Source organism: Cajanus cajan, chromosome 9 (genome assembly GCF_000230855.2).
Source record: "Cajanus cajan strain Asha chromosome 9, NIPB_CcT2T_4, whole genome shotgun sequence".
NCBI lineage: Eukaryota > Viridiplantae > Streptophyta > Magnoliopsida > Fabales > Fabaceae > Cajanus > Cajanus cajan.
The window spans coordinates 54,816,303-54,826,044 of record NC_138525.1 but is presented as its reverse complement, the minus strand read 5'-3'; the positions used below and the strand labels follow the sequence as shown (position 1 = coordinate 54,826,044).

General features: G+C 35.6%; 1 protein-coding gene across 1 annotated transcript; it reads right to left on the bottom strand.

Moving 5' to 3' along the window:
- Window positions 1-1,367: 1,367 nt before the first annotated feature.
- LOC109815019 (glucose-6-phosphate isomerase 1, chloroplastic) lies at window positions 1,368-9,097 on the bottom strand. The gene is made up of 14 exons (XM_020379597.3): window positions 8,475-9,097; window positions 8,259-8,381; window positions 7,192-7,290; window positions 7,014-7,097; window positions 6,197-6,340; window positions 6,053-6,118; window positions 4,252-4,320; window positions 4,042-4,149; window positions 3,323-3,375; window positions 3,104-3,242; window positions 2,837-2,993; window positions 2,549-2,627; window positions 1,964-2,030; window positions 1,368-1,845 (listed from the first exon to the last, which is right to left on the bottom strand). Exons 1-14 carry the CDS (start codon window positions 8,973-8,975, stop codon window positions 1,711-1,713), a joined length of 1,824 nt encoding a protein of 607 aa, XP_020235186.1. The 5' UTR covers window positions 8,976-9,097; the 3' UTR covers window positions 1,368-1,710.
- Between the last annotated feature and the right edge of the window lie 645 nt (window positions 9,098-9,742).

Genomic DNA, 9,742 nt, shown 5'->3' with positions numbered 1-9,742 from the left:
TACTAATTGAATAATTCAAACAAACATAAAAGATTGGATCGAAACTCGAACGTTATGGTGGGGACACTTTATGGTCCTTGTCTTAAACAATAAAATTCGTAGTTTTGATGAAAAAAAAAAGACCAAAAGCGTCCCCACAAGTGGCATAGGCACATGGTGGTGGTGAGTCACACTTGACGCCTAATCTATTTTTTTGTTATGTTTATATGTTGTTGTCTACTCACGAAACAGCCACAGTTAGGACGGTGAATGAGTGATTGGTTAGTGCAATTGAAGGGAAGATCTGTGTGTTTGTTGTCACAGCCACGAGGAATAATATGCTTCACGTTGACGACTAGAATCGCGAAGGGAAGGGACTTTAATTTGAAATTTTTTGAATGTCAATATAACGATAAACTTTTTATGATATTTGACATTTTCTCATTTCAAATATTTAATCATGACAGTATCATTTTGACGTGGGAATCCCACTCGTACTTGCTTGGTTGTTGCCTTCTGCATTTTACGCTATTGAATGAATGACCCACGCGCCCAACAAACCTTTTAATTTTAATAACACCTCAGTTAGAAGCCTAGAAAACCACATAGTATACGAATAAATAGGAATATGAATTGAATTAAATCAAATATACCCGTTATGTCTTTTTTTTTTGTTATAATGGAGGAATGAAGTAGCAGAAGTTTTGTTAGGGAAGTTAGGTCATAATAAAGGCATGGTGCGGTCTGGTAGACCTGAGCATCCATTCAGCACAAAATAAGGTGTTTTAGTTTGGACTGGATAAATGTGAACGCAATTTTTATTTATGTTTTAAACTTTAAAAATCTAAATTATGAGACAGCCAGGCAACAGTGTTCAAAATTCAATTGACAGCTGCGTGTGAAAGCTTCACTCATGAGGTGACAAATAATTAAGAGTAAAAAAATCAAGGACCAATCCATGGGACAATTCGATATAAAAAAGCTTGAATCGACCCAATGTTATTTTTGTAGCCTGATAGAAACATATTAAGCTGAAATGTCCCCTTTATTGGCTTTATTAGGCAAAACGTCTAATATAAATTCCTAAACGTATGGCTCATGGTGCATACGTTCGCAAGTTTTATCGATACATTATATTATATATCGAAAAAGAAATCAGTTTACACAATTTCATAAAAAATTTCATTGTGTATTAAAAAACTATTAAGCAAAGCCGGGGAATTTATTTGTCAGGATTTGCATTCAGAAGTAAACAGTTGTGACAAAGCAAAACATGACAGACAGAGGATGCACACATGTAAAGGAACGGAATTAAGGTAGCATCACACATTACAATGTATTTCATGTGCCTAATCGGTGAATCTTTTATTCTTATCGTCAACAAGGTATCCAGAAAAGGCTCATAATGACTCTTTTATTGACAAATTCTGGTAAAAGGTCACTAGTCCCATAAATACCAGCTTGCTTAGTTATATATTACCAACCTGATCCTCCATTTCGTTATATGATACATTCAAATGTTGATAAATTAAATATGACTCGAATAGATCACCAAAACTCAACCAACTTTTCAAAAGTCCGTCTAAATTAAAAGAAAAAAAAAATTATCTTCATTGTAGATGGAGAGATCCAACAACCAAAACAATTTATTGCAACCAGCTTTCTTTCTTTCTTTTGATGGGTATTCAAACACATCAATGCCGTTATGAATGAGGGTTTCATTAGTCTAGATCAAGCATAAAGTTCATCAAGATTACACTCCCCAAGAAAAACCTTGATGCTCCGGGGAGAACCACAGTTACCTTCAGCAATCAGTGCTCTGTCGTTGGCAGCCATATGAGCAATGATCTTGTAAATCATTTCAATCTGCAAAAGAAAAAGTAAAGATGTTAATAAATTCATTAGACTCACGGTTCTTAATGATCTGATTAATAAATCTAGTTGAGAAAATTAATAGAGGGGAGCGGGGGGCAAAAGTATGTACATCTTCTGGGGCATGACAACGGTCAGCTACTTCTTCAAGCGTTAATGGTTCGACAGGCTCCTTACAACTGAAAACAAAAACAGAGAAATAGTAATCAGTGATGGATTTAACTGGGATATATACAAGGATGCTATGTACTAAAGATTAATGCGAATTCCATATAATCATATACTGACCCTATTTTTATTATATTTGAAACATATTGACCCTCTTTTTATTACGTCTGATAGATATTGACCCTCTATTTATTATCTGTAAGCATATAACGTGCACAACATTAGAATCTAAGCCACAAGAAGGACAACCATTTTGAATTAATAACGAAATTTCCAAAGGTTATAAGATACTTCTTAGTTATATTACTATAAGATAAGTCAAATGCAACCTAAGTCGACATGATGATAGAAACCCAAGACTCTGCCCCAGGAATCCTGGTTCCGTAGCTAAACGATATAAAAAAACCCACCCATAGAACTCTTCTGCCTTCTGAATTCATACTTTATCCTGACATGCAGTGTATTTTCGAATATTTCTAGCTAAGACAAAGAAGCTTGATATGTACTCTACAAACGTACTACATCATACCTTGCTTCATTTAGCACTGCCAATACCCGCTTCTGAAGTGCTAATACTTCTCCCGCAGCTTTCTTACCAGCTTCCACACCTAATTATCATATTCAAAAGCAGTTAAATGACAATGATGACACTAATTTAGTCACTAATAGAATAAAACAAATTAATTTGCGTCACTTCCTTGCCACCATAGAGCATCGACCACTATGGGGCAGTACTGTTGGTGGTAAGCATTCATGTTAAACCAGACCTAAGAGATCAAATATTTACGGCTAAAGAGATCAAATGTTTAGAGCTTACCAGGTTGGTGATAAGCATTTATGTTAACAAGTGAGGCATATATTCCAACTGCCCGTTCGTAAAGTGCAATAAGGGCGCCAACTGATCTGGGTGTCACTTCTTGCACCGTAACTGTGATGGATTCGCGGTTATTGGCATACAGGGCTGACCTTGTTCCCTGTAGAAACTTCACTTTTTAGTACCATGCAAGCATAATAACTGCAGCTAATCTTAAAAAGAATCACCACCAAATGCAATTAGAAAATATGCTTGATGAATAGGTCAGACCTGTAGCATACCAAACAGGTAATCGCCACATGTGACACCTGGTTCAAGCTCCCAATCGTGACCAGGTGGTCTATCACGTAGCACCTCAATGAATGTCACAAAAAAATTGTGCACACCTTCCCTCAGTTGCTGAATGTAACTGTTTCGGGTAAATTTTTTATTAGACTATTCGAACCAAAAATTATGTCGAACAAACTTTACACTAGACTGAAAACTCACGCATGCTGATCTGTGCTTCCTTTATTTCCATAGACACTGATTCCTTGATTAACCTGCGGAATCAAATTATTTCAGATGGCATTAATTCATTAAGATTTAAAGTGTTTAAGATTAAACATTGTCAGGAATTGTGAGATAACATGTAGCATAAAAGATCCACCATCCTAGGATGTAAATACAAACTAGGACACTTTATCAACAGTCAAAAAGTTAAGTATGATAAAAGCAGGTAAGCTCCATCTAAAAGAGCGAAAGTGTACTCCCTGAATGATTTCCTAACTATAAATAATAAGAGTCCTCTTAGAAAGTGGATTATGAGCCAAACTCAACATTACATAATCGATTTGTCAGAAAAAAGATTGCTTTCCACTTATATAGACACACTAGTGTCGCCATATAATTAGTTAATGTACAAATTGTCTGATAGCAAGTGTCTTAATAAATCCAACAACAATCAATAATGACTTGGATAGACTTTGATACCATCTTAGAAAATAAATTATGAGTCTAACACAATCTTACAAATCAACTTGTAAAATGAGCATTGTTCCACGCTTATACACTAATATGGTCATATCGTAAGTCGATGTGGGATCTCTAACACACAAACAACTCTAAACTAATTAAAGAAAAATCTTTTAGCATTTTCACCCAAAAATGCAGGACAAAGTATGAAAACAATGTTAGTTAGATTTGCTACACATATCACATTCACATACCCGATTACCATCCAAGTCAAACTCCTTGCCTAGAGATTCCATGACCAACTGCTGCAAGTATCTACTAAATAATAACAGGCTGTCCTTATACGGAAGGATAACCATATCCTGAGGAATAAAAAGAAGAAAAAGATCACACTAAGCAATAGTGACACGAAATGATGAAGCAGAAGTCAGTTTCTAATCATTGATAAACTATATGGTCCATACCTTCGATCCTACACCATCCGTAGCCCAATACCAACACAAGGCCAGCAAAGCTGCAGGATTATTCCTTATCTGCATAAAAGTATAGATAAATAAGAGTTCTTTATGGTTGAGGAGAGAGAGAAAGAGAGAGAGTCAAAATTGACCAAACAGAATGGTAAAGTAGAAACAAATATGAAAGTGGAATTGTACTACATAGCTAGTTGTCATACAAGTTACCGCAATCAATCACACTATGTCTAAGAAGGCAAAGGCTTTCTAAAACAATTGTTCTCTGGAGATAAAACCAGCTTGCCATATTCTAGTTTTTCATTATACAGATTTCCCTACTTCCAGAGTAAATATGTATGCACTGACACTCTGACAGTATAAAGATTTCTTTACTTTCATTCAATCGCAAATTACCATATATGATAAGTTTGTTAACTTTTTTATAATAACTACCATAAAAACCATCCCGACAATAATTTCTTATTTGTTGACAATATTTTTTTTCTTTTTACACTAACAATGCATAGATATTCAACTTTTTCTAAATATCAACATTAATGTTTTCAATTTTGCCTCATTCACATATTATTGAATACTCTACCATCGAGAGGAGAAAATGATAGTTTGCATAGCCACAAAAGCATGTAATAGGTTTAAGTGAGACATGCTTATTCTATAACAAGCTCATACTGCTGAGTTTTTCACCATGATGATGAAAAAGACTCATTACTTTAGTAGGACAAACATTTACATTACACTTCAGCATCAAGTAGTTAACACCTAACAGATCCAAATTGAAATCATTTCAGTATTTTATTTTTAACATGGATTTTGGTGCTCATTGCACCTTAATAGATGATTACTGTTTAGAGCTACTAACTTTACCAAGTTGTTATATGTTTTATTACTTCAGTCCTAGGGGTATTTATGTAATTGTATAAGTCATGGTTGAGTTTTATTTTGGCCTATGTTTATGCAACTTATTTGTTACTAGATTTGTTTAATATTCAATTTCACTTATTTCCTAGTTCTTACACCACAACTAACAGTAGGCCTATTCAAACAGCTGCAATGCGAATTGTAGCTTCATTAGCTTGAGAACTACTGACTTGTAGGGCATGATAATCTTTTACTAGTAGTGTATTCCCAGTTTTTGATTAGAATCAGGTGAAAATGAGTAAAAGAACATTTAAAAAATAAATAGAGGTACAGAGGCAGCCACTGCAGGCACATAAATCCAGCTTAAAACAAATTATACTGCCCTGGAATTAGCCTTCATCACTATTATTATTCTTGTTTAATATGATACGTTCTAAATCTCAACCTACCTAAAGCAGCTTATCAATCAATGAATTGCTCAGCAACATATCAGTTTAGTGGATCCTAGAAAACACTGGCCTCCTGCTCAATAGATTTGAGATGCCAAATTCAAAACCAATGAAAGGGAAGCATTACAACTAATCCTGAAAAGATCTGTATATCCCGTATCCCTAAACCCCAATAGAAACTCATAACTCGTTTAGAGGGAGGATGGTCACAAGGAATGATAAATTATACATGCGTATCAGGAAGATACTTTAAGTACAAAAGAAAAGACCACCATTCGAGTATTTGGCACATGGAGCATCAACAGTACTTAAACATAGACACGGCAAGTCATTAACTAAAAGCTGCTCCTCTTAGGGGGGAAATTTGTAAATAGGGTATCATCGCTTTGTTATACAGGAAAAACCTTCATCTAAATAAGCACAACACTCAAAGTAATGTTCAAATATTAAAACATTAGATAGAATGTCAGAAAAAATATGCATACCACAGTACTCCTATTCGCCTCATCCATTAACGCTGCACCAGCAAGCATTTCTCTGATGTCAATGCTCTGAATCAAGAAACATTACAATTGGATAAAAAAAAAGCATCATAATATAGCAATGAGTCTATGTTTATGTTCAGTTACCTGAAGGGCTGCCGGAAGCAGGCCAACTGCAGACATCTCTGATGTTCTACCTCCCACCCAGTCAAACATTGGAAATCTAGCCAACCAGCCCTCAATTCTTGCAGTGTTATCTAACAAAGAATTTTCTTGCGTTATAGCAACACCCTGCATTATACCATGCATCAGCAGGTGAAAATGAGTGTTCACAAACTGACTGCAGATGCACAAATGTAGGACCCACATCATTGAGAAATTCATTACAGTGCCAACCGAAGGAACATTGCTAATAACTAAAATTGTGATAGACAAACACTTAAAAATAAAAACAATATTAAGTTAATATAGAAAGCAGTTTCCATAATTCAAAGACTTCGAGCATGTTAGGATTTCTGTTTGCACACATAAAGTCAAAAACATGCGTTTACTTCATTCCACATAGAGACAAGCTTTTCCATTTGCACTCGTTGGAACATGTGTCAACTGATATCCAAACACATTATAAACCTCACTTTAATCATACAGTGAAAAATAAACTTTAAAATTAAATAACTGAAAAAGCTCGGTATACAAATTGACAACGGTATTATATAAAGTTTAAGGTATATAAAGTTAAAAAATAAAAAATAAAAATCTATGTGAATTAAAAGTATATGGTATATTATTTTCATCACCTGTGTCAAAAGTTACCGAAGTTCAATTATATGTAGACAAGGCAAGAGAATCTATGAAAATAGAAGCCATAGCAGTGATCTAAAACACTATATTAAGATTTAAACACATTATCATTCAATAATAGTTAAAAGGAAATTTTTAAGAAAATAAAAACCTGAGATTAAACCTGTTTTGGGAAATTCAATCCTGCTTCACGAAATGCTTTCTGTACTTCTAATAAGCCATTTCTAGTCTCAGGGGTACCTCCACTCTGAAGATAAATAAAAAAATTCAATCCAACAACATACAATAATAAGTTCCAATAACAACGTTATCAAACAAAAAAATAAAATCTCCACACAGACCTTCGAAATTACTATCACAAGCGTCGAAGCTAGCTCAGGGCCAAGTTGTGCAATCTGATGATCAATTCCAGCAGGATCCGTGTTGTCAATAAATCTTATCTGCCAAAAATCCAAACCATAAAGTTTACCCCATATCAGTGTATTAAAGAATGCATTATTAGCATTCTTCAAAGAGCAAAACTCCAGGGACAGATTGAATTAAGATAACGTCTTCTGTTTCAAGTTTGCACAGGGAAAGTGAAAATAGAAAATGATAAAAGAATCATATTTACTGCTGCTTATATAATCTTTTGAAAACAGGAAACAAAGTGAAAATAAGGTGCATTTTTGTAATTAAAAGAGAAAATAGAAAGGTTAAAATACTCTCATCTTATTTTATGGTTTAAATTTGTTGCCTAAGTTTTATAAGTTTCAATTGGACCATTTAAAATGTCTTTATTAGACCAAATTAATGTAATATCTCTCACAATTTGTCATATGTTACCGATTATGTTACCAAGTTAGTATGGTAAACTGACAAAAGAACCACCTTAGTCAAGATATTTTAAGGGAGCAAAGTAGAACTTCTCAAAACTAGACTGAAACCGAAAAAAAAAAAAAAAAAAAAAAAGAGTCAAAAGCGCATTTAACACATCAGAAAATATCCTCTCAAACTAAACAACATAATATAGTTCGCAATCAATATTAAAGTTTTCTATCGATAGACTTATAACGTCAACGTTTATTACACCCAAGAATGACAATCAACCGAACCATATTGAACTAAGAGTCGAGCTTCAAGCCAAATCAATTCTTAGAGTCAAGTTTAGTTCACAACTCGACTAGACTCATTTTCAACTCTACTTATAGTGAGCAGATTATCGAACTAAAACTCCAATTTCAGTAATGTTAAAATAATGTTTGACTTTGACCAGCATAAATCATGTTCAACAGCACACATTAGACAGATTAGACTTTGGTTGTCAAATATTGTATTGATCATGTTCAACTAAATTTTGTCTAGACCTCTTCACTCAGCAATGATAGAAATGACAGTATGAGTCATTCATTTATCTGCTTTGGATTACCTTGAGCGGAGGATTATCAGGAGCCAGCGCTTCCGCGACAAACTGCGGCCCAAGCGCGGAACCTCCGATCCCAACAGAAAGTATCTGCGTAAACCTCCCCTCCGGCGACGACGGCGGTGTAATCTGCCAAAACCGAAACCACAACAATCGCTAACGACACACAACAATTCGAAACGCAACGTAACCACGAAACGGAGCACGAACTAACTAACTAACCTTACCGGTGACCACGTCGTCGGCGAAGCTGCAAATGGCGTCGAGCGTGTTATCAATCTGCGCCTTGAGGAACGAGGTGGGAGCGCGCGCGGAGTCCCTGAGCCAATAGTGGCCGACCATGCGGCCCTCGTCGGGGTTGGCGATGGCGCCCCTCTCGAGCTCCTCCATGGCGCGCAGCGCCGCCTCCAACCGGGGCTCCATTTCGCGCACGAAGTCGTCGTTGAAGCCAACCCGACTGACGTCGAGGTAGAGCCCCAGGTCCTTGTGCTGGTAGAGCCACTCCACGTAGCGGTGCCATAGCGCGCGTGGGTCTTTTTCGTTGACGCGTTTGGCGGGGAGCGCGGAGAGGTGCGCGGGAGCCTCACGCGCGAGGGAGCGCGGCGGGGTGGGTTTGGCGCGAAGCGGGAATGAGGGGAGCGCGATGCGGCGTCGTATTGGGTTGGAGTGGTTTTGGTGGTTGAGAGTGGGGGAGGAGGAGCAAATGCCTGAGATTGAGGCCATGAGAAGGGTTGGGCTGTGTTTGGTTAGTTAGAATTTGGGCATTTTTTTTGAATGTGTTTGGTATGAGAGTGTGGAGTTGGTTTGTGTTGTGTGGTGTGCTGACGGGGATATCGAAGGGAGTGGTGGCCTTTGATTGGTTGGTGGGTGTAACTGTATCTGTATCTCCTCCCTTACCAAAATGGGGTTCCATTACACTCACTATTACCTCTTTGCCCTCCGATATTCTTCCTCTCACCTTATTTAGAAATTTCGACACTCTTGTACTAGGTTTTTTGTTTTAATTTTGTATTTAGTGTTTGGGATTTTGCTTTTCTATCACGGTCGTGCACACGAATGTTATTCAATTAATTATTTTGTCTTAGTTGTGGAAATTAACTATATACAACTATCTTTATCCTTGCTATGTACATTATTTAATTTATTAATAAATATATTTAAAAAATAAATTATTTTTGTTACTTTCCTTATTTTAAAGTATATTTTATTTATATTTAAAATTATTATTATCTTTATTTCGTACGAAATGAAAAAGTTGAGTATATAATTTGTTTAGTTTCATATATTTTTTAATCTATTATAACTAATGTATATATCAATAATATTATTATATTTTACACTTAACTTTTGATAATGAAAATTCTATTATCCGATTATGTAAAATTGATTTATATACATATTATGTGTGTTAATTCTTACACCGTAATATGTAATGTCAGTTATTATATTTATTATAATTTATATTTTAAATTTTTAAAGACTTAGTACTA